The 27925-nt window shown below is 31.7% G+C and overlaps 1 protein-coding gene across 4 annotated transcripts in view; it reads left to right on the top strand.

Annotated features, from left to right (window-relative positions):
- Positions 1-470: 470 nt before the first annotated feature.
- LOC132918569 (transcriptional enhancer factor TEF-1) overlaps positions 471-27925 on the top strand; it is a 76842-nt gene continuing 49387 nt past the window's right edge. For 2 of the 4 annotated variants that reach the window (XM_060979876.1, XM_060979873.1), the window contains exons 1-2: positions 471-798; positions 12814-12868. In XM_060979876.1, coding sequence (XP_060835859.1) covers positions 12850-12868 — 19 coding nt within the window. In that variant the 5' untranslated portion in view covers positions 471-798; positions 12814-12849. Of the gene's footprint in view, positions 799-1052; positions 1576-12813; positions 12869-27925 lie in introns of those variants that run through there. The other 2 variants (XM_060979875.1, XM_060979872.1) reach the window with 2 other exon arrangements.

Raw genomic sequence — 27925 nt, 5'->3', positions numbered from 1 at the left:
AAACTAACTATTATTAGATAGATGTTTACACAATATGAGTGAAAAACCTTCGTTGTGGAGATAACTAGGAAAAATTCGTGAAATTGCCGTCGGCTAGCAGACTGTTTGAAAATGTGCATTCGGATGACGAGATGTGCACCAATAGGCAATAACATTACAGGTATTTTGGCGTTTCGCACCAGAGTTTGCGGCTCCGCCGCGTTTGTGGCGGGATAAGAACGACGGCGCGACGGCGGGAACGCCGCAGTGTTGCCAGTAGTTGGCCGCCGAAATACCGGCGGGCGGCCGTCCGCACTGGCCGATTCCAGGGGCAGGCACACAGTGTCGTCAGCGTGCGGTGGGGGTATATAACACTATAAGCTGCGGTGACCGTTGGACCCGCACTCCCACTGCTACCACCCCCACCACGGGCTTGATGCGTCACGCGATGCGCGCGCCGCTCCGGTACGTTGTCCGGATTCTTTTCGCCATTCTTGGCATTCCACAAACAGAGCGCGGCTTCGTGTTTACTAGTTGAATACTGTGCGTAAAAATTGGACGTCCGCACACACCAGGTCGGGGCCAACGACACACGCACGCACGCACCAACTTACGCACGCACGCACGCCATACGATCACACTCACGTACGGTTTTTTTTTTTTTTTTTGACGCGATTTAACGACGTATTTATTAATATTATTGTTAAAATCGTACAATAATTATTTATTTACAATTATAATATTATATTATAATTTAATACACGAGACGACAACCATCACGACTACTAGTACCATCATCACCACCATCACCGGTACGGGGTAAGTGTGTTGTTTTTTTTTTTTAAATCAATTTTTTTTTTTTAAATTTGCCGCCTTTTGGGATTTGTCATGTTGTTTTTAATGAAACACAGCCCCGGGATCGCGGAGCACCGCTATAACGGTGATTCGAGTGTAACCAGCGGTGGGCTTCACCCTGAACTAAAGCAGATAGGGATTGCGCTGAAACAGACCGACGACCGTGCCGAGAAATAATTGTTTTGATTGAGTACTTATCTTTTAAACGATTAAAGAAGTGCGTGCGCTATTGGTCGGAGTCTCTCAATTTTCGTATTTTTCATAACGGTCGCTCGGAGGACGTGTGCTATATTACAGTATTCATCGCGGCGCGTGTCGTAATAACAATAATAATAATTCTGCCGCCGCCGCCGGCACCCGTCGCCGCCTCCGTAACCGCCACCGCCGCCGCCGTCTCGGGAACAGCCGCGCGGCAGTCTCCGTCCGTTCGCCACCGTCTTATCATCATCGCTGTGCCCGCCTTTTCCGTAGTCGCCGCCGCCGCCGCCTCTTCCGTCTCGTCGACGACAAGTGTGTGTGTGTAGTACGCGTTTTTACGTTGCTTGCCGTGTGCGATTTTTTTCGCTGTCTCGTCGTCCGTCCCGACAAACAATATTTTCGCTATCCGTGTGTGATAAACCGTTGTCGAGGATATCCGTCTGTGGTGGCCTATCGGGAGAGCCGGAAAAAGAAGAAAGAATTCTAATTTTCCTGTGGTAAAGACTCACTTGCCCGCAAAGGACACGCATTGCCGTCGTCCAGGTAAGAGCTGGAAAGCGCCCTGTGATTTCATAAAATAACGGTCATTGCGCGCCAAAACAACGCCGCTACCACCCACCCACCCATCCGTTCGCCGACCCGCTAATTTGGTGTCGTGTGTATTCGCGTCGTCGTCAACGGTTTATTATTAATATTATTTTTATTGCTGTTGCAAGCCATGTGATAAGACATTTGAGTTTATTCGTCTTTCAAAGAGTCTTCGGAGGCCTTTGACGGGTCCGTCAATTGCCGACGAGTAGTTTTTTTATATATTTTTTTCGTAGGAAGAAATAGAGGAACGAAAAACGATTCGCTTTTATTATAACCGTCTCCTGTATGTTCGGTTATTAGACCGCCAGCATTTACCCGGAAAAAGCACGATCCTTAGCGATAGCGTTTACGCGCCTGAAAAAAAAATCTTATGGTTTTATACGTGTAAAACACGTCTCCTGCCTGTAGTATTTCGGTTGTGTAGTTGTGTTTTTGTTGTAGATAATAGCGAGGGATGTTTCAGAGTAGCATCGCGACCAGTGTCGTTGAATTTCAATAATGTCCTTCCCATTGACTATACGTCAAACGCATAGTGATATTATGAATGTAAATATATTATATATATTATATTATGGCATGGTAATCGCGCGTTCAAACAGTTCGATAAATAGTTTTAATCGTCAGCAAATTTCGTCGTGTTAGGAATTTATTCCAGTTTTTTATTCCTTTTTTAAGTAGAAAAAAAACTACCTATCAATAATATTGGACAACCATCGTCGAATACACTTTTTAATTTTTATACATCTCATAACTATTAATCAAACAGAATTTTTTATTTGCTTTTCCCTTTTAAATTTTCTGCATTTTACACTGTAGGATAGTAGGTTGCTGGTACCACCTATTGGTATTAAATACACATGCTCCATAAAATATATATTATAATAATATAATAGCGAGGATAATATAGTAATTATTGTGCGTTGCGGCGTTGGTAGTAGTTGCTGTTTGTCACGACAACCGTTCGCCGTTATTTTGTTTATTAACTTTTGACAATTTTTTTGTACACCTAGATAACTTAAATATAGATTTTATATTTACCTAATTATCATGTAATTCAATTATATACGATCCAGTACTTATGTTTTTAATTGATACTATGACGTTCTTATATATAGAGCTATAGTAAATGAATTATTATTATTTAAGTTTTAAATACATCGTTATATAAGTTTGATCAATTTTATACATTGTTAAGAAATCCATAATTTGTTAAGAATTACTTTTTAAATTTTTTGTTGAATTACCTACTGTTGAATAGTTTTATGCCTTATTCTATTCACTTTTAATTATTGTTGTTCTTTGCTTCTCGTTGCAACGTTAATTTTCAAATGCTGTTAAATTAGATATAAAATATCACTGCAAAACTATTTGAAAATTTTATTAATTTAGTATAATATTTATGATATATTTATAATACCTCTAATTTATTATTATTATACAATGAATGTTTTAATTTCAATAAATGTCCATAACCTAAACCATAATATATTGACTTAGCAGTTATAACGCTAGTATCTTTATTTTTTCATCATAAACTTACCAAAGACAGTTTTATATTTCTATTATACAAATATACTATAAATTAATACTTTTGTAAAAAATAAGTAAACAACGATAATTACAATAATTGTTGATAGTTTCGAAAACGATTTGTGAAAAGTAAACCAGAATTAAGTAGCAATCAATTGAACATTTTTTTTTTATTGATTATTTTACTCTAAGAATTTTATTTTATTTGATAAATAATTTCTATTTTTCGAATTATTTTATAATTATAATTATTTTTAAAAATGTACTTTCCGTGATATGGCACTAGTATATTTACTCTGAAGAAGTTTCATTGTGAACAGAAATTTAGTTAATGACTAATAAATCCAACTGTATACTAAACGACTGTTTTGACAGGCATAGTCATTAGTTGTGTTTGCTACACGCGTGTAAAAAGATTAAATTAAGTAAAGTTGATTAATTTCGCCCGTTTGTTAATTTCGGATTTGTTGAAAAACATCTGACAGTCACACCGAGTATAGGGATGACTGACTACTAGTTAAGCAACTACAATCTATTTGTTCATTTATTTATATGTTTTAACTATCCGACAAATTTAGACGAATTCAAAGTACGATATTTAATATTATTAATTTCGGAAAGATTAATTTCTTTACTTTTCATCGCCGAATCATCAATATATCAAAGATAATATCAATATTCGTTTGATTATTCTAATTCTAACTATTGGTTTTATGTTTTTGTTCTTAATTCTTATAACATATTATTGTTATTTAGAGATATGACTAAATAATTACCTCACTAATTACTGCAGTGCACTAGCTATCAGGCATAATGAAGTTGACAATTTTCAAAATAAAGTTTATTAAAAAATAATTATTGCAGGTAGGTTGTCTTAAATATTTGACTATTTATCAAATGATTATTATTCAGTGATACGGTTTTAATTATGAAAATTTTAATATTGAACTTTCGTTGATAATTGAATTAACATTTTTAACTTGATTACAGCCTTAAAATATGATGGATGAATAAAAAAAATGTTTACTCGATTGTTGGATTTATTTGTAATTATTTTCTTCCAACTTTTCAAGATATTTTAAAATCTGTAGTTTTAGTTACAAAATACACTTAAAATATCCGTATATTTTCTTCGGTTTTTAGGCTGATTAATAAAATAATTGTCTTCGAGCGTATCTCTTTTAAATTTTAATCATATGATTATAATAAAGATACCATATTATTTTACTATAATTATATTATTAATTTTCTTTTTCCAATAATAAAAATTAAAAGTATATCGACACTTGTATAAGAAACCTACAAATTCTATATCATATATCCTGTAAGAGATATTGTACAATGGGTTTAACAGGAAGTAGCTTTAAGTATATTGTATTCATGCAATCTCGAGTTATGGACGCGTAGTATTTCATTTTATCTTCACGTGATTAATTGTCTTTTTTTAATGTGTTTCGACCGAACCTTACTTTCGCATGACTACCATACGTACTAGACTTTTAAAATGGTTTATTAAGGGTGTGTTTTTATTCTCTTGATTATAACTCAGAAAACCTTGAGTTAAGTTAACTTTGAGTCAAATCGTTGTGGTTTAAAGTGAATTTTGTCATGTTTTTTTATATTTAAAGAAATTATACAGGTATACTTACCGGCTTATATTTATCAGAATGGTATAACAGTTAGATAAACACGTACTTATTATAGCATATATTTTCGACTGAATAATTATAAAATGTTGGGGGTTTTAATTGCAAATTTTTTTGTTACTATTTCCATTATTATTCTTATTTTTATTATTTTTCTCGTGGCGTATTGTTGTAATATTTTTTTAGATTGTATATTTTATCGCCACCAACGCATTATGGTTTATGATTATAAAATTGCAAAAAAGCTTTGTACAAATTAATTACATAATATTTGTTAGTTGTTGTTACTTTATAAAAGTGTGTAGGAAATCAGTTTTTGACATTGATTTTAAATTAAATATTTATATTATATAGTAGGTAAATGTCAAAAATCATTATAATATACATTTTTGTATAGTGTTTAGGGATTTTAGGTTTAAGAAAATTAATATTCCTGTAATATTGTACTTGAAATTGTATACAATGTAGTATATTTTAACTTAAGAGTTATAAATGTTTTGACCCAGGGTTTTTTTTTTTGTCGAACAATAGACAATCAACGAATTTAAATATATATATATATTTTTTTTTGAAATTGTGGTAACTTTTGACGAAAATTGTAGTCGACATTCAAACTTAATCATTTAAATTTTTTATTGTAGTGAACAATAATTGAAAGATTTAAAAGGAAGATTCAATTTGAAGTTAAATTATTATCTTATTTTATAAGTTTTTCGTTTTATCTTCAGGTTTTATCTCCCCTGTCGATTATATAATATATTCTAAATTTTTGACGAATCATTTTACTGAGAATATTTTTCACAACTTAAATCGCCTCGTTCTGCCTGCACACTAAAATCGCGAATCAATTATCACGCGTACCCTGTAGCCGCCGGTAACGTGTCGACCGAATCGTGCGGTGTTCGACGGCTGCTAGTTCTACTTTTTTTTTTAAACTTTTTGTTAGGTTTATTATTTCATATTTCGTATAATATATTGTATGCATAACTGTAAGTACAAATAAAACAGAATTGCTTACTAGTAGTATATTATAATATAATGTGTATAAAATAATATATTCCGAACACACACATAGGTGTAAATATATTATGGTTATGTCACAATAATTTACGAAAATTCGTTTGTACTCTTAAACGTGCCTATATACATAATAATATTATATTTTATATTGTATAATAATGAAGCTAAAACCCTACGGTGTTCCCATGCGTACAGTTTTCGACCGTATAGGTACGATGAGAACGCGCTTCGATGTGACGACTGACGAAGGTGCATGTCGGCGTCATCAGGTTTTTTTACTGTTATTATTATTATATTATTTTAATTAAAAACCCTATGGATATTTGCAAATGCGTCGAAATGTACGACAGTGGCATGCAATCTGGGTTGTTGTCGCGTTCGTCCTCCGCAAACTTGAGAGTATTTTTCCATATATATAGTTATTTTTTTAGTTAAGAAAATTTATTAACGTACGACATTGCAAATTTGATTTCTGCCGAATCTATTTTATGTTGTTAGTTTTAGAAAATTTACATATGTTATCAGATTTAAAGGTAAGAATACAATCTTAGTCATCATCTTGCATAGTTTTATTGATATTATAATCTTAATGTGAGATTATAATTTTAAAGTTATATTATTTTACTTAGTCATAGCTTAAAAATAATAATATCAATAAAAGTCTATGAGATATTCCAGATCGTGTATTTTTATCTTTAAATTTGATAATTGGTTAGATAATAATTCTCTTTTTAATATAAAAGTTTTTTTAATGAAGCAAAATTGATATATTGTACATTTTTAATACAGATAACACATGTGAGTATAGCATCCTTATTCTCTTAAAAAAACGAATCTTTATTTGTACCAAATAACTTTACAAGATACACAAATTGTACATTACGATGATACAGATTACAACGCGGGAATAAATTTATTAATGGATTCCTATATACGGATGTGTACGGAGGTAGGTTAGGTAGTCTTGAAAATATTTGGGTAGCCGAGATAACTCAGAAGTACCAAAAAAAATACCTAGGTACAATTAACGAATTTCAAAAGTTGCAAAATACAAATTACCTACATATTATGGATCTTAGATACAGTTCTTCCCTGTAATCTGTATGTACCTATATTTGCAGGCGTACAATATCCTTTTCTTGCTTTTTTACAGTTTTGTTATGCGTGCGCCAAATCTCTCTCAAGTCCGCCTGTTTTTATTTTACATAACCTAATTTATTACTGACATTCGGTCTAATTAACATAACACCTAGGACACCCAGTATGAAGTTGGCACTCTATTGATATCTATTTAGTTAGTGTTTGGTAAACGTAGTTTTTATGATTTAGTGTTTCCAATTCAATTACTCACATCGTAATTATCTATAACTATTGTATATAGTATTGTAATTAGATAACTATTATTTTAAATCGACGCCAAATTAATTTGGTAAAAAAATTTATCGATTATAATATTATAGTATTATTGGATATGACTAATAAGCAAACATAAAATTAAAACTCAATATCATGAATTTCTCAGAATACTATGTAAACACCAACCAAGTGTTCTAGACTAACGATGCGTGTTGATAAAATTAGTTTTACAAAGTACGGTCAATATAATACTATGTAATACGATTGTACGTGTGGTGTGCAAAAATAGCTGTTATTATTATTGTACATAGATACTTACTACCTCTATTCATCTATTATTTTCACCGCAATTTTATTCTTTTATTTACTGCTAAGTTCAAGATTCCTAACTGTGGAACATTATAATATATAATATGCATTATCAGCACAATATGCTCATACCCAAGATTTAGATAATAATAATTAAACGTGTTTGTTCAATATGTGTTATTACTTAATCACAAATATTACGATATCATTCAGTCGAAGCCTAATACATAGTAATATATAGATAAACAGTCACAATTTGGTTATCGTGCTTAAAAAAAAGTTATTTTTCGATAACCACCTATTATTGGTTATTTTACCTTTTTATTAATTTAATTTGGGCATCATATCAACAATAATATTTAATATGTATATATTATCTGTATCTATTTGTAAAAAAAATATTAATTTGATGATTTACTAAAACTTAATCGACCAATCATGGATAATTAAATCATGAGTCATGACCATATTTTGCTATTTTTAAATATTTCATTATTGATTCATTAAAATATGTTTATTGATTGTTTATTATTACCGTACATGTAATTTATTTTATTCAGTTCAAAAATGTGTATTCTTCAAGCTCACCTATTTAAATACGTAAATAAATACATAGGTTTATCCGTCGGTTTTTTCACTTGTAGATAATTTGAATCGCGACAATCGATACATACTTATTATTATACATTTATACTATCCAGTGCGCACTTTTTAAGTTTAACTGTGGTTTATAGAATATATTATTATGCGTAAAGTTCAGAGAGGAGAAAGAAAATATTTCCCTTTATACACGGAACATGGATTGTTTTTTCTATTTATTTACATTATTTAATTTAAAAATCGTTTAAAAAAAAGCCAAAGAAAAGCCATTCGGTGGGTATTTTTAATGCAACAGTATGGGCGCCTGGCAGGAAAACGAGGAAAAAACTCAAGTCTGTCGTTGTTGTTAAAAGGTTACAAAATACTCTCCGATAAACTTCGGAATTGTGTATAATAATATTGTGTGAATTGTGTATCGGAGTGTGTGCGCACACACTATATATGGGTATACTATTCCTCTGGTTTCAAATAACTTCCAATGACCCCGATAACCCAATTATTGCTCAATACGTAGTATTTTACTCGGATTCTATGTGCATTTGAATGTACCGAGTGGTGCTTCTAAACAGAACAATAAAACCTCGCCATTTTTCGTTCGATAGGCATTTCTTTTTTTCGGATCAATTAATCCGTACCATTTTATCTGCTGGCTGCGGATTCATATTTTTCTTCTATAGGCACGTATTTTTTTTATAATATAAAGCCGCAACATTTTTTGTACCGGAACACGATATTATTATTTTCGACAGCCGGATGTATGCACTCTAAAGTTGTTGCATATGCTTATTATTTATACGCATTTTTATCTTTTAAATACCTTACTTACCTACTTGTTACTTGTATAATTGAATCGTTCTTATTGCACTCGTTTTATTGACAGAAAAAAAACAAAACTCCACAAACGTAAAACAATATTCTATAATTATATTATTTCATACGCTATATACAGTGTTTATTATTTTTTTAATCTATACTCTGTCAAGCGATCTTGTGCATCCCCATGTTTCACCCTGCTATCGTGATCAATTTTACTTTATGGGAGGATGCGCAAAAAAACCATTTTATGTCGATCATGATGTTTTCTCTTGCTGGACAGACTCAAAATTTAAGATTATTAAATTTTTAATATTATTTTAACTATTCGTTTTTTTATAACTACGCTATTTATAAACGTAATATAATAATAGACTCAATATCATCTCAATGGACCCACAACTCACAAGTTGTTTTAAATTTCTCTTCTAGACCTGTTGTTATTAATATATATATTATAAAGTTTTTCGAATATACTAAATTCTTAATTTGATCTTAATGTAATTAGGTTTCAGTTGTATTTTTTATATACTTAAACTTGATTATTTGTAACGACGTTTTCTTTTTATTTATATATTATATAGTTGTAATTTGAGCCGTATTAATTTAGATATTGGAAGCTAATAAAATAATAATAATAATATTAGACATTAAAAACGCTAACCACAGACGAATATTTTCTTTTCTTATATATTTTTATGTAATTTTACTCTTGAATACGATAGTTTTACCGAACGGTTAAAAATATAATATTTTAAAAATCATGTAAAATAAAATATACTTTATAATGCCAATATTTAAATATTATTCATTACGTAAACTGGTTTTTCATCTAAATATAACCAATGATTGTTGGTAACACAGTTGTGTGTACTGTGTTAAAACTTCAAGTGTGTTGCAAAAGAAAGTCGCTCGTCGTACTGTGGAAGTCGTACAAAGTATAGGTTTTCTTACTCATTACTGTCTATACTTTATAGCATAGATTGGGGGTTGTGTAATTTCGCTATTTAAGAATAACTGCTGTAGGCTTGTGCCAGACGTGGTATATATCGTATCGATTACAATTAAGTATTAACTTATTTCTCATAAAAAAATTACATATTATAAACCTCGTACAATTAATATATTTTTTTTTCAAAAAATTATACATAAATTATTGGCGCTTTGACTTTGAACACTGCAGTATATTAGAACAATAGAACAATGTTTTTATGTCGGGAAAAAAAACAACATGACATGTCTTCGTTGTCGCAGATGACAAAACGAAAATATTCTTTTTATATATTTTTATACATTATACAATACGCGAGTATATCGACGCGAATAATTTGTTCTCACACTAGTATCTTGACTATGTTGGCAAAGTCTCACGGCGATGATAAAATAAAATGCACCGTGAGTTGTACACGTTGCATGCGTGGCGCATCGTCGTCGTGATCCATTGCGACGTCGGATTTAAAATTAACAACCTCTGCCGGGCGGTGATCATAATATTATAGTTCTGGTCGTATGTGATCATTTTAACTTATAGGGGGGGGAGGGAACCGCATAATATTAAGTAGGTATATACAATTATAGTATAATTGTTATTATATTATTGTGCATATGACGAATACTGCGAACAGGTGTCGGACGTACCACACATTCGTATTGTAATAATGAACATAATATAATTATGTTCTGCGATCCGTGATTAAAAAATCCATTTCCTCCGCAACCAAATATTATACATATAATAGCAAATGTATCGTAAACAGCGAACTTTAAGTATGCAATAACGACGATCAGTTTTACTAATTTGTGTATAACTGTAATACTATTCTTTTCAGTATTCGTCGTACCTTTATTATGTATTATTTTAATGTGAGATAATGTTGTTTTTTGTCCTTTTTCCGCATCGCCAAAAACCCTGACACATCTGTTTGATATTTTTTAATTTTTCTTTTATAATAATTTTGAATCGAATCGCTAATACATTACAATAATAATAAAAATAAAATATTAGCTAAGACAGCGAGAAATATTTATCACTTTAATTATATTGTATAGTATTTTATATCATAAAAAAATATATACAAATACATGTGTTCCGTACGTATTACTGCCACGTCGAAAATATTAATTATTTTGCGCCAAACGGAATAATAATTAATATCGTGTATATGCGAAATACAGATCGTCGATTAACATTTCCATTGCGTAGTGCGTGCGTTCCCTATGGTCGATTAATTTATTTTAAGTACGTTAACAATATAAAAAAATAGTCAGATTCCTTAAAATTCAAAACCACAATTTACAGTTTATATTTTTAATAAGTCTTAGTTAAGTATCAGTTAATCTAACACTTATTATTAGTCACCAGTCATCACTCATGATAATATATGTATTGTAATTTGTAATAATACTACAGCAGATGTTTAAATAAATACGTATCATGCTTTAAAACGCTTTACAGTTATAATAAAAGTATACAAGGTAGGTATAATATGGTAATAATAACTGTGCAAATATTATACGTGTAATCTACATCATAATATGGAAATACAACGAAGTAAAAGATGCCTATATTTCAATTTATTTTTTATTATCACTTAATAATAATAATAATAATAATATAGTTGCTAGCATAGATATACAATATTTTCTGATATATTTTTTTTTTCTAAAGAAGTATGATAGTATATAGTATCTAGTATCTACCTTATTGACAATGGGATGTTTCACGAAAGTGTTGGTTTTTCATCATATAAAATTTAACAATTTAATTTTCATAGTTGACACGCACCTATTTTTTGAATAATAAAAACGTCGTTATACTTGTGATCCTTTATATTTATTATGCAGCTCTATTTTAATATTATAATATTATTTAATAATGTGAGAACTTTAAAAATTATCCATGTATTACGTTTATATATTTTTGAAAACGTTAATTTATTTTGTATTTATGGTTTGTGTTGGAAGGTATACGGTGTAGTCTATACGGTATATAGTGGAAGCTTTTATACATACAATTTAATTAAATTCGTTCGGTAGTACTATAGGTACGCTAATACTTCTGGATTTCGGATGTTGGTAAAGTTTGGTTACGTTATATAGTTGAACATTCGGAAATGAATATAAAAATCAATTTTATATCAGGTTATTTTAATAATATACTTTTTGTATGCTATTTTTGGTTATTAAAAGTAATAATAACCTTCCATTTGTATTATTGCATATTAATAAATGTAAATTTTAATTTATTATCCTGTATTATAATAACCTACTTTAAGTCGGCATAAGTATAGTATTGTTGCCTTGATGGGTATGAACAATATTTTAATTGTTTTATTTTAATTTTATTTTGTGTTAAAAGTCCTATAGTAACAGTTAAAAATGTATTTAATAATAATACTGATTAGTGTTTTTATTCTCGCCGTCGTCTTAAACGTGTAAAGAAACTATAAAACCTATATATATAATACATGTGTATGTATAAATCAGTTGAAAACGTGTGTGCGACTGAGACAGATCCAAAAAGCCCTCTGATCATTAGCATTGCGTCTGCTAAAATGCGATTCGCTTACTAATAATATCTTTATGGTCGGTTGCCAACAATCGAGGCAACGATGATCTCCTTGCGGTCTAGCAGAACGACAGTTGAAAACGTTTCGTAAACATTTAATTTCGCGGGGTTTTTTCGTAAAATAATATAATAGGTGTCATAAAACTTCATTATTTAGAACTGACATTAAAATCTTAAAATCGAAGTGATTCACTCATTGTCCACCCATTATAACTGTATTATAAATTATTTTCAGTTATACGCCGTGTATAATAATATATTATATTTTATTGTATGTATTTTATACTTACCTAATATTGTGATTAATACGGTTGTAATTAATTTTACCATTTTTTATTTTGTTACTAGGTCTGATATTCAACTGTCGAAATTGCTCCTTACCATATGATGGGAGTAACTGAAGGTGAGTCTTTTTTTGAATATCCATTATTAGTTATTTACGATTACTACCAAGTACCAGTTAAAGTTGAAACAAAAAAACGAGCGAAACCCGTTACGATAAATAATAGTATAATATGATTTGTTTCATGTGATTAGAAAATAAAAAACTTAAACGTATATTAACAGTATTCAGAATGATATTAAAAATTATTACCTATAACGGCTATAAAACATTATAAATACATATATTATCATATTATGATGGTAATAGCTATATGTCTATATATTATTTATATACTGTAAACACAAGATTAATAATTAATAAGTTATATATTATAATTGTATTAAGAACTTTCATCTTGTGATAACTTGAACCTGATTGTTATTATTGCTTTGGTATAAAAAAATGTTTGAACGTCATAAAATATATGCGCGATAATTTTTTTTTGTATTAAAGTTCGTCGGTAAACGGTCAGTTGTTTGGTATAATAAATTAATAATTATTGTAGCATGGTTTCGATATACGCTTATTAGGTGTGTATATAAACGTACTGTATAGAGAGATTCGAAATAAAAATTAATAAAACGAAGGGCCTAATTCACTTTAAAACATTTAGCTCTTCGTCACATGCATTGTTTCCACCCCGTTTGTCGAACAATACATAAAAAAACGTTAAACTTTCCCCACGTCATGCTTATATATATATTTGATTGTTTTTTACCACCCTCTCAATGCCGAGTATATATTTCTCGCCCGAAATCTCATATCCTACGATCGATTGAGCAAAATATGTGTAGTGTGTGTGATTCGGGCGCCCACTACTACAAATAACTCTCTATATCCGTCGACCGTCCCTTCGTTTATGATAAATCGTTAATATATTTTAACAGCAATAGATTGTCTCGTCCCCTTTTCACAATAATGAGATTGGCAATTTGTCGTGGCTAAAAATTTGTTTTTCCACCCGACCTAACCAGAAATAGAAATCGTCCTACGTTCTTCAGTATACACTATATATATAATGCTATTATTATGTGTGTATGCATTAAACGTGACGTGTGACGTCATTAACCAAATCAATAACATCGTGAGCACTGCAATCGTAATGACAGCTATTAGCAATGTGTTATGATAATAATTACTATGAGAGTATTGAAAATTTGAAGTGTACGAGAAAATAATAAGGTGAAGGGCAAACAACAAATTGTGTTTAAATATTTATTTAGTCTTTTTATAGGATCAAAATTAAACAAAACGATAGTTCTGAGACTAAAATTATTTTTAATCATTCAATACTAGTATTTTTATGATAACTTATATTTTTCGATGTTTGATACAAAATAATTGGTACACGTTTTTAGGTATATTGGAACTATCCAGTAATGGTAGTTGGTATAGATGGTAAAAAAAAAATGATCGCGGTTTTAAAAAGTTTTTTTTTTATCTGTTAGTATGATTTTTAAATTGAATTCTAAGCTATCCGTTAAATACAATGATATGATTTTATTTTGTTAAATGATTCGCGTATACTAATTTCTTTTTCATGTAATAATTGTCTTCAATAATATATCTTTGCAGCAAGTTGTTGCTATATGGAAACGATTTTATTTTCTATGATGCAAAAACGAAAATGCGTTATAGTTTTGACCCTCTGCAAAAATCGCTGACTAGTGTTCGCGCTGTATGCGGCGGGTTTCGTTTATAGCCATCTGCCGCTTGGTACTTTGTTATTTTTATTACTGGTAAATTGCAAAACAAAAATCAGATTTATCATCTTATTAATGGATTGAAATTCTACAAACGTATAAAATGAAAGCTCTCTTTTTTATAGTCTCCCGGTGTATATGACTATATGAGTATGGTTTTTCATTTTTACAACCGGGTTTTTTTAGTTCTATGCTCGTATATATGTAGTATAATATTATGTACAAATATATACACATAAAATACTGAAAACAATTATATTCCAAATACCTATAACGACATTGCGTGGCTATATATATTATCATTAAGCATATTTTTATAAATATTTTCAATTTTAATTGCAATCTATAATATCGTTTCCAATCGCGGAATTCGCCATTAAAACGGACAGATTCGAGAACATGCCGAATGCCTTATGATATTATAAAACGCTTCTGAACTCTAGTTCTCACCTAATTATTCGGTTGTATGTACGGCCTAGAGATTTCTATGTACCTACATGAATAAATGTCAATTAATAATTAAATTATGAAATGGAATAATAATTGTAGTATTGTGCATTTTTGTATAATAAGTATTATATAGTGATTAGTACCTAATTATTATAGTAAATAATTAATATTCGAGTTGTATGGATAACATTTCCAACCGGAATCGTCTATATAATTGACAAAAAATAATTTCGAATTTTATGCTTTAGTACGCTAATCGTTGTTATTATCCACACATAATAACGGGTTATTCATTGTCGTTAATTAGGGCTTGGTGCTGTCAATTTTTTTTTTAATAGATTATAAATAATGGTTGTTTATATTGATTTTAATTGTTTTCACTACTCCTCCGCCACCGTCTCATATCTTCGTTGTCATGTGACCACATTAAATTAACTTGAGTTTAAAAAGTAAAAATGATAATTTTTTTACAAACGCACATAATCAGTTGAACATAAAAAGAATAAGTTGTTAGTATTACTTAAATAAAATATATATTAAATGCGTTGTGGAAAAGACGAGTTTTGCCCCCGACATTTGATTGTTACTAATTATTACACATACATATTGTGTAAAGTCGATTGATTATTTCTTGTACTAATATGGTAATCTTAAGTATTGTAATTTTTTATCTTTGTCTCCATACAATAAAATCGCGTTAAACGTCACTGTATAATATGCGTGGATTGAAACTCAATTACAATTTATAATTATTATAAATATATGATCAATAATCAGATGGTTGTATTTTTTGACCAGTTCGAATTTTATAACGAATAATAATATGATACATCTGACCACGCTGAGCAAAGCACATGCACTATACAATTACTGTGAATATAGTAGATTCGTTTATGATAGGTATTATATGTTATTTACGATTTTAAAAAACTCCTTATATTCACATTTTTGTGACTTGTTCGGGAACATACTTTTGTACTTATTTCATTACAAATTTTAATTATACGAATATTTTTTCCCACGTTTCGTTGTTGTTTTTCATTCATCGATGGTCCTTTAAAGAATTAGTCAAATATGTCGCCGTTGATGCTACTGTGTATCAATAAAAAAAACGACTTACTCTACTGACTAAAATACAGGTTAATGATCACAGGGGGATTTTTTTCAACTTGAAGGCGGGGCATTAATGAAGAAGTAACAAAAAATTAAAATAAAATTACAACAAAGACAATAGGAAACGTGAAGACAATGAACTTGGTGATTTGTTTAACAACTTCCGAACAACATCACATGATGTGAGGAGTGTACATAAATCCCATCGGCTTACGCACACGCGCACGATAAATATTGTGTATATTGTATAATATATATATATATATTATATTGTGCTGTCAATAATAATAGTAATAATAATAATAAACAAAACGTACTGGCTGTATACAGCAATAATAGTCGTCATAACGTATGATTATACGGAATTTGTCGCGTGGACATGTCGGGAATTAACAAATAATAACAAAGAACGGGTGGGGGACGTCGTGTTGGAGTCCATATTTCTAGTTCTACACATACGCACACGCGCGCGCTATTGTAATTTCAAATTATATCTCGTACCATCCGATCGGACGGGAATTTTAAATTTCATATTTCGGTTTGAACACATAGACAAACACACACGCGCACACGCATAGACTCGCGCGCACTCGTCGCATTATATAATAGTAATAAATAATAATATGAACGTATACCTACGTACATCATCGCCATCGAGTGAGAAGTACATACTTGTAGCTTTTACGGGGTTCGATAGTCGTATATATTCGGACCCTTCTCATCTAAATACCGTTCGAGTGCTACCCTGAATTTCCAAACTAAAACGTATTTATACCGCCTAAAACACTACGACGAGCGCGAGGGGCTCTTGAGTGTGTTCGAGTAGTACGCATGTATTGTATAATATATACTCGGTCTCTCCCGCATGAACAATCTGCAGTCCTTGTTTCCACCAATGTCCGTCGCTACGTTCTAGCAAATAACAATAAAAATAATCGTGTTATTATATAATACGATTTAAAAAAAAAAATGTATTCAATAAGATGTGATTGTATGTCAAAGAAACATAATCAGATTATATTTTCACTAAATTATTGAAATCTTATTATGATAATAATTTCCGTTATCTATTATTAATAATGTGATAATACGTGCGATATACAGGATGATTCTTTATAAAGTAAACACTTATGTTCTCGAAAAGCTTTAATGTTTTTGAAAATATTTTTATTTGATAACTTGAAACAATTGAAGCTATAATAAAATAAAATTTTAGGAAATAAATTATATTTTTAATAATTATAATTGTTATCATTTTTTAAGTATTACTTTGATGAATGACATCATAAATGTTTATTAAAAATTTTCAAAGAAGACTATTTTGTTGAGAATTTATATTCATTAATCGTATTGACTTTCGAGTACCTAAGACATGTAGTTAATCAATTATTGTAGGTATATAAGTTTAGGTTATCGGTGTTGAGTACTGGAGTAACACAGAGATACCCCACGAAATATTGATCCACCAGTTTATATCTGTATTTACACCTTATATTTTAAAAGGTAATATTTATAAATATTTACAACAGTTAAAAGTTATAATTATTAACCATTCGTTTGAAATTTTAAATTAAAATTCTCAGTTTATTTTAAAATTTTTGCCGTTATTCATCATTCATAATAGTTGAAACTTACAAATTTGTAACGATTTAAAATTTTTAAAAAAAATTGTTTGAAATAACTTCTAAGTTAAAATTATCAAAGACGTTTACATTTTTTGACGTAATGAGTGTTTACATTTACCAAAATCACATTATGATATACATATACACGCAAAAACAGTGATTTGTCGGCATCTAAATAAAATTATTTATCGATATAATAATATAGATCATGGGTCACCAAATGGCGGCCTGCGGGCCGCACACGGCCCCCGAATACATTTTATTCGGCCCGCAGATAAATAATAAATATCACATTATTACGACAACATTATATGTGTTATTATTGTAAATTATTATTTTTGTTAAATATTATTGGTTTTTAAAGAATGTAATTATGTACTTAGAATTTTGATGGCCCGTGAAAAATTTTCATATCCCTAATGTGGCTCTTCAAAAATATTAATTGGGGACCCCTGATATAGATTATATGTCTGTATTGTATAGCTACTACCGTGATAATGTGTTAAAAATTAATTTTATTCCTAACGATTCACTTGACACCAGTGTAGATATCAACAAGCGACGAGGGTTTTTATCGTTCTTATTTTCCGTTTAATCGTGTATCATAATAAAATTCTTTATTACTTTGATAAATTACCGATTAGTTTTTTTTTCTAATTTTGTTCAACAGTTTGGACAACCGTTTGTGTAACGTATAGTATGCGTAATCAGGTTATTATGAAATCTTTTTTTTTTAATGGGTTTATTAAGTAGCTGCTATTAATTATTATTTAAGTCTAATCCTGATTACTGATTAGAGAACATTATTACTTATTATTTAGAATTCGTATTATAATCTTTAATCAATAAAAGTATAACAATCATAATATGCCGGGATAAAAATCGACTGAACTGCTAATAATATTATAGTACGGTTTGTGTGCACTATAATAATCATTTTTTTTTTATTCATTAATAAAAGATTACAAGCACCTACATTATAGTTTTCGGCTTAACCCGTGACCATCGCATATATATATAAGATAATGAAAAAAAAACCGAATATAACGCGCCCGTATAAAGGAAATTTCTACCGTCTCCACTGAGTCCACCGCGGGTAAAGAGTGGCGAGGAACACGTAAAAAGTTTCCGAACTCAATCTTAAGTTTTCACGTATATATAATTCAATGAAAGTTTTAAGCGCAGGGTAGTTCGGCTGTTTAAAATATCGTTTTTTAATGGGCAAAAGTTTTTCCACGCGCGGATGATATCTGTTAGTTGTTTTTCGGATTTCGTATATAACCCATTAAGCGTCCCAGGGTCAACCCGGATGATTGATGCAGCCTACAATCGTAGTCGGTGACTGTCACTAATGTTTAGATACGGCGTGTAAAATAATAATAATAAAAAAAATATACATCCAATTTAAATCCGTTAAACTCTCGCCAGTTTGGTGTCGAATGACAGAAGCAGTTTTGATCGCTCTCAATTAGCTTAGGTATACATTCGATTATTATTATTATTATCATCATTATTATCATCTTTAATTCGATACTTTTTTTCGCGACCGCGTGTGACTGCTGTTTCGTTTCGCGTTTCCATAAAAACGGGTTTCCACGCGGATCAGTGCGAATAACCCGCGACATTTAGTTTTTGTCATTTTTTCCTCCCTTTTATTTATTTTTTATTTACGATCACTCGGGCTTAACGATCTGTAAACTCCGGTTTGTCGGGTACGATAATCTCTTCTCGTTTTTTCTCTCTCTCTTTACACACACACACAATCTAGTTCTCCTACCCGTTCGCCTCTTCCACTCGCTTTATTTTTTTCCCGGGAAATCGATGAACTTACGCGCCTTTATACGTATATAAAAAATAAATAAAATGGGAATTCATCCGACCGCGTTTTCCGGACGACAAAATTGCTTGTAATTGTTTACTATTGTAAACTTATTAGCAATGAATATATATATATATATATATTTATTTTATCCTTCTACGCGCGTTGTGTTTAGGCACTCCTGTTGTTAGGACTTCTAGTCACGATTTATTTTAATTGCATTATAAATCCGAGGACTTCTCGGCTCATGATTATTTATGTATAAATATATATATTTTTTCTTTTTTAAGATTTTGTGGTCTACCGGCTTTCCCGGTTCCTCGTTACCCGGCGTTTCGATATTACGGTACCTATTAATAAAAAGTTATCCAAGATGGTTTATCCGGATTTAGAGGCGTATATTCATACGTATACTAATATATACACTAATACATACTAATATGTTATATTATATAGACATCGAGTAAAAACGTTTACCTAGTATACGTGTAAAATGTTATATTTATATATAAGTAACAAAAATACAATCATTGAATTTTAAATCTTTAGGCGTTATGTAATGCGATTTTTCTGCCACCGGTCACGAATCTATTTTACGCAAATAATTCGTTAAAACTGAAACTTATTTATTATAGTGATGATGATGTCGGCATTTATTTTTATATTATCATTGCATTGTTTATTTCGTTATTCGGCGCGATTTTTAATGGTGGTTTAGCCACCCGATTATGATTTAAAAGTTAAATCTTTTTTGTGTATAAAAGAATCACTATATATAATATAATACGCTATATAGATTTATAGCGTAACAAGTTATTATTTTTATAGTGTGTTTGTGTGTGTATGTGTGTGTACAACAGGTGTAATTGACAAGGTGATACAAAGAATCACCAACCGTTATTAATCATTTCGATGAAGTCGTTGCTAAAAATGGTTATTTGTTATTTCTTCAACATCATTATGAAAGTGAATATTATTTTTTATGCCTGGCGATGACTTTATTTCTTTTTCTGTGGAAACATTTTCATTTTTCACTATCAGATTTCGTGAAATAATAACATTGTTTCAAACGAATAAGCGTAGGAAGAATTATTCGTGTAACAAACATTTACATACATTAATTACAGAGACTTTTGCTGTGTATACAATATATTGTAGTAGTGTAGTACCTATTCATGACAATATTAATATTATGATACCGTAACATAATATCTTGTATAAGTTGTATAATACAATATATTTTGCCTATGCTATAATAATATAATATTTACTAAAAACAACTCACTCGCAATTGAGTCATGCACGTAGAAAGGATTATACCGTCAATTACATATTTACATCTTAAAACTAAATGTTAAAAATTCGAAGACTCAAGAAATAAACAACATATTCGTACATCTAAACAATTAGAAGAGTATTAAAACCATGATATTCGATCAAATATTAATAGCATTAACTTCCTAAAGGAAACTGAATTATTTAACGTAACTTAATCTAAGCTAAATTTATTCTGTAAACATTATTTACATATAATTTAAATTAATAGCCTTAAAATCTTAGATTCAGATGTTATAAAAAAATCAATAATATATAAATTGATGCGTCTAGCCCGAATACACGTCGGTGGAGAACTTACTGCTATAAACATTATTGAATCATTAGGTAATTACGGAGCACGTTAAAAAAATGTTATTGTTATTTTCTTTCAATAACAATTAGAAAAACTAACTTGGCCGTCAGCCGGTATAATATTATAATCGTATGTGTGATACGCATGTGCTTTTTTTTTTCTTTTTTACTCGGTCCATCCGACCCGACCGGTTTGTCGTGAAGACTCGTTCCGGACTGGAACCGGCAATTAAATCCAAAGAGAGCACTGTTTGATTTTTTTTCTTCTCTTCGAGATGTAGATGGATGTTTTTCTACGCGTGCATTTATAGTGTGCGTTAGATCGCGTGACCCGCAGTCTACCAAAGAAATTGCCGTTTGACTCGAACTATGACTCATGTGGGTTACCATCAAGAGGCTACTATAAGGTCTGGCCCGAATTAACCTCAATTCTCGTTGATTGAATCCCATTATAAAAACGTACAGTAGAAATCGAAATATGCGCGCGGGACCGGCTATATCGTTTGTAAATTATTATAATATAATCTCCGAACGCGAGCAGCTGTTAATTTTTGGATGCTCGATCGATGTAATTTTAGCGCGCATTCATCGTAAACCGTACGTGATTTTAGAAAACAAAATCGTTTTGTCGCAAATATCAAATATAGTACAGCTCTGAAGAACAATATATGATTGCAATCTAAGAATTAAGCACGTTTTTCCGTTGCACTGGAAATAATTATTACAACACTGAAAGGAGATTGTTGTTTTATTATAGGTACGAAAAATGCATGCACAAATATTTTACAAGCGACTTTATAAGAAGCTTAACAATTCTTCGCAAAGTAAAGAACGTCTTTTTGTATTGGTGTATAAAGATGATATAGGTACTTGCGCAGTCTTCTGGCTCTCAATTACAACACCCACATACCTAATCATACTATCGTATTCTGTTTAGAATTTCTCAAATATACCATTGTCTGCAACGTTCAAAATATTCTAATATAATGACACGCAAGTGGTGTTAAAAATTCCAAAATTTTCTAAACGACTTGTCACTGTTGTCGCGTTAATTATATTTTCGGGGAAATGGAAATTGACGAAGTCAGATTAATTCCATCGCCCGACGATGACGAAACGACACTGCAGCTAGTGCAGGTAGTGAAATGATAAATGTATAATACACGCGTATATAAAACGACATATACAAAAACTGAGTTTATGTATTTAACATCATAGTATAATAATCATAATCAATGTATCACAAAAATAATGGACATTTACGGTCGTATCTTTGCTAGTCAGTAGTCACGAAAGACCAAATCGTCGTGGTCTGAAATTGTATATCATTCATAATCCGTATAATATGCTATAAAGAGGAAACGATTATTAATTCGACTACCATAATGACATGTGCACTCGTATAATAATAATTATAATAATAATTAATGTTAATATTATTTACGCACCCTCACCGACGCCCCGTGCGACAACGAAGATTACGGAGATAATCCTGCGATTCCTGCGCGCAAAGACGCAGCGACAGCGACGACAAGAAAGAGGAGCCACACCATTAATACCGCCGCCGCGTGTGTATTCATATAGAAGCCGTTTAAAGCCCCGTGCGGATCGATAGCGTTTTACAACAAAAGACCTCTTCCGCTCGCCGTCGTCGTCGTCCCGTCTCGCCCCGCCGTCGTCCGCGCTCTGCTGTGCGCGCCGCACCGCTTCTCGTGTGGTGGTCGGTGAGTGAGTCCCACGTACGGCGATCGGGGGGCGCGAGGGAGAGTGGTGTGAGGCGAACGGAATCCCGAGTAAACGGCGGACCCGGTGCCCGCCCGGGGGTAGTTGTTGATGGGCGGTAAGGTGGTCGCCTAAAGGGATTGCCCGTCCGTCCGACGATGCGGAAAAACGGGAACGCATCGGGTACGCAGGGAACTCTCTCGTTCTATCTCTCTCTTTTTCTCTGCGTGTGCGTACCCGCCTCTGTATTTCTCCGCCCGAAATCCCGTTTTCTCTTTTGCCGCTCTCTCGTCGTCTCTCTCTTATTCTCTTTCTCTCCGCCGTCTCGTCTCAAAGGGTATTTGCACGTAGTGCGTGTGTGTGTGTACAGTTTAAGAGTGTAAAGTTGGCTCGTCCCACCACCTGCGCCTCTTCCTCGTCGGCGTGGAAAGACTGTGCAATGTAGAAGGACTGTACGGCGGCGACACTTTTCCGACAGTAAAACCATCGGACCGTGTTTATCAAAGGCCATATAAGCGCTTTAATACCACCGTGCCTCCCGAGTTAAAGCGGACGGTCAGTGACAGCAGACAAAGCATATACGACGGCGGCGCGTTACCATGACGATAAAAGGACCCCGGAAATGTCCAGCGATTATTATTATTATTATTATTATAGTGAGAGAGAAATTGAGAGAGACAATTGGTGAGAGGGTGTTCTGACAGACGAGGAGGAAAGAGACCGTCGTCGTCGTCGTGTCCGAAATAGGACGAAAAAATATATAAATAACGTAAATACACCGTTTATGTGTGTGGGAAGTCGAATGTTTACAGCGGGGAATAACGCCAGCGCTCGCGTCCCTCCCAGGGCCATCGTCATACGGTGTGCGGAGAGTCGCGCATCGTCCGTTCCATTCTTCCTTGGGGGTTACATGCAGTCGACTGTTTGTTCTTATCCGACGAACGATATTATCAATAGTAGTACGACGACATCATTGGTGTCGTCCGTCTCGGTTCACATTTCTGTACGATTAATTATTATCGCGTCGTTGTATTAATTTTCGCCGCGGCTAACCGGCAGTTTTTCAATGATTATCGTCAATGTTTTTACACGAGAAATAATCATATAATGTCTACCGAGTGGGTGCTCCTTTATATTATACACATTGTACAAACATAATATTATATACAATAATAACGGATTCAACCGGGACTAGTTTCGATTTACAGAATCCTTTTACGGATTTATAAGTATGTTTAGTTGTAGTAATGTGGTGTATATATATATATATAGTATACACTTATCTTCAACGACTGAACATACGCTCGTGCCGTCGTAATATAATATTATCATGATTTTCGTTCATCAAAGATCGGCGAGAGTCACTCTTTATTGTTACCATTCAAAAGTCATTGTATGACAAACAAATTATAACTGTAATAACAGTGGTCGTCGAAAAGTTAATATTTTATTCGCGCGAGTGCTTTCTGTCCGATCGTCAATAATCACCCTTTTGAGATCAAAAAGATCCGTGTCGTTGTTTTTTTTATAATTTTTATTGCATTGTCGATCAAATAAAAAACACCTGTAAGGTAGATAGAGAAGTAATAATCATGTAATACACGTGGTGTCATGCCGTTTTTCTTCAGACCGTGGTGTGATCGTTATCATAATATTGTACACTTATAGCGTTGATTTTCCAAGTTGGCCACGAGTTATAATGGCGTGTGAAAATTGACCCTATAACGAAAAAACGGAAGACTTATTTATTATATTGGAACTTAAAAATTCGCAAAATGTATTTTTTAAATTATATTAATCTGGATATGATATGGATAATATTAATATCCTTGTAATATTGATATATATATATAGAAATATAGGTATTTCATCGGTATAGTATTTTACTAGGAAACGTATTTCGTTTGAAAAGTATTTAGTCAATTATGTATGCATTTGGAAATTAAATCGTTGGCAAATATTATTTTGGAATCGTATTTAATTGAAATGTATTTTGTCGAGATAGTATCTATAAACACATGCGAAATATTTTCCATGAATATAAGTTTCTGAGAAAATACAATTCTGGCAAAATATATTTCAGTATATTACAGTTCCAATAGGTAACATAATATATTTACAAACGAACTCATATTTTCAAAGTAAAGAATGATTCAATAAAAATATGGGTATGAACGAGTAATTCTCAAAATGTATGCGCACCCATCGATAATAGATTAAAATATTCAAACGCAACATAATTAGTAGTATACTTTAATAATATCGTGTTCACCATATTGTCTACTGTTTAATATGATTATAATACGTTAGAAAGTTTGATATAGTCGATATACACACATACGTACGCGCGTGCGCATAACATCAAGAGTAATTTCTGATCGGATCCATTAGCTGGTATAAATATCCTTATGACTTCGACATAATTTAATAATTTTTTTACTGGTGGTGTTTCCTCGAATACGATAATTTGGTCAGTAGTATGCACCATGTGCACAGTATTATCATAATAGATATACAAAATAATGTCACGCGGAAGCGGTGTTAAATGCAGGGTTAAAGCGTTAATAATGTAAATATCTGGAATATTTCCATGTAATATGGGCTATTGGTGGACCATAAAGAAAATAAATATGAAAAAAAAACAGCATCATAAATATAACTGCTTCTTTGGACCAAGGTCCTGGCGTGAAGCTCTCCTCTATACGGCGTGCAGTCTTCATCAAAACGCCTTCAAGTACATATATACACAATATATGTATTATACTACAGAAACTTAACTGCGGTTTTATATAGAACGTCCTTGAGTATTTTTTCTAATATATTTTTTATTGGCAAAGCGGTCAATTATTGTGCGTCGGACCGTGTAATTCTTTTCACTGTATGCGAAGGAATCGTGACTTGGCCACTTTGGGTGACTGTTTTTGTTTTACTGTTGGTAATTTAACGTGGTGTATATAATATGTATAAAACTATAAATACATAAGGAAACCAACGAGCAGATATTGTTTTAATATACACTACCGTTAATGTGATACTATAGTATATATATACACTAAATATATAGGTACCTCCTATTATCTAAAAAAAATTCATTAAAGTTGTAGATGTTAAAATAAATGTTGTCTTCTTCTCTCGCAATGTAACAACTTTGTATTTTATACACCATTGTATATCTATTAAAATTTCATTATGATATCCAACGCACTGAATAAAAACGAAAAGTCAAACGCTTAGTGTAGCCGAATGTCGACGGGCACGTATCTTCTCTGGCTCTCGGTATAGTACAATATAATTTATTATATATATATATAATCATTTTGTTCACAGCGTCGAGGGAGCGTTGTTTTAGAACTAATGGGACTTAAAATTTCGCACTCGACTATACGGTTTTCGTAATTATATAACATAATGCGTATGTTTATATATACCAGTAAAAACCCGTACATCCCTCGTATTATATATAATATTGCGTCTTCGCAGTCGAAAAGAATGATGACGTGCCGAATTTATGAATGGGCGTCGCCCGCACCCCAACAACCGTTTTGCTCTTTAAAACCACTCCTCACGTTTCGAGGTGTAAAACCACGATTTCTACCCTCCTTCTTTCTTTTTTTCTTTTCTTTGAAAGACCCGTATAATTTTTTAATATTTATGAAGTAAAGAGGAGCTCCTTGTGCATTGGTCTTTTTTTTCATATATTTTCGAGGAGGATAAACATAATTTTTATGCTGGAGCACAATGTAATAAAGTAATTATTATTACGTTGAAAATAACGTTCTGTTAAATGCGGTCCCTAATCAAATTATTTCATTTTTTATTTTTACCACACGAAACTTTAATAATATACATCAACATCAGTATTACTTGAAATTCCATTTATTTATTTCTCATTCTTATTATTTATAGGGTTGTCATAACGTCGTATTAAAAATATAAATGTTTATCAAGGACAAATAAAAAAATAACTTTTAACACGATAGCTACATAATATTATATAATTTAAAAAAAATGTAAAGTAATACAAACAATTTCAAATTGTACCTACACACGTTTTTATATTTTCACATAAAAATGTCCTTCGCTCAAATACGCGCGATAAAATCTATTAACTGCATTATTATTATTATTATTAATATTTGTGTGTGTTAGAAATGTTTGTTGCCGGTCGTTATTTGTATAATAAACATTGTTTTAACCTTACATTGATTAAAAGTCAACGCCCAACGCTATACGCTACCCGCAGCAGTTGCAATACTACCCGCGTGCTTGTGCGGCGGTCGTCGGTAATCGTACACATTATACACTATTATTATGTTCACACGTTATATTAATCCCATGAGATCTAATTGTATTATTTTCTACGGCTTTTATTTAGTTTTTGGTTGATTTTCGGTCCTCTTGCGATTTTCCAGCAACATAATATGATAAATATATACATATACAAAATTACGAACACAGTCATCGATATTAGACACTATATATAGCTATGTACTGCGTGTACATTGTACAACTCTGCACGAATCGTGTTTTAAAATTTAAAATACCTCAAATATATTATGTACGTGTAGTAATAAAAACTCGTACGATATAGTTTAATATTAATACCTATATATGCATATATACGTACGTATGTTATTAGTCTCGTATTATAATATAATGTGTTAGCAACGAATAACGAACGAAAATAAAATGCATTAAATATCACGTCGCTGCGTGTGTCGTATAATCGCAGTAGTAATACCGAAGACGTCATAATTCCTGCGTATAACCTATATATTATATTATTATTATGTGCAGATCGTGTGGGCTCCGCGCTCGGTATCCAATGACTGTTGTTCAGGTATTTGCCTCTTATCGGTGACATGTATTTTCGCGTTGTTTTATTACGTTATATATATATATATATATATACAATATATAATATAAAATATCATAGGCCTCTGTGTACCATAGCCGAGTGCTGTTATAACGATCGACACCATTCGTTTTCGTATCGCACTCGCCGCCGCAAGCA

Source organism: Rhopalosiphum padi, chromosome 1 (genome assembly GCF_020882245.1).
Source record: "Rhopalosiphum padi isolate XX-2018 chromosome 1, ASM2088224v1, whole genome shotgun sequence".
Lineage (NCBI taxonomy): Eukaryota > Metazoa > Arthropoda > Insecta > Hemiptera > Aphididae > Rhopalosiphum > Rhopalosiphum padi.
Note: the sequence above shows the minus strand (reverse complement) of the source record. Positions and strands in the feature narration are given on the sequence as shown.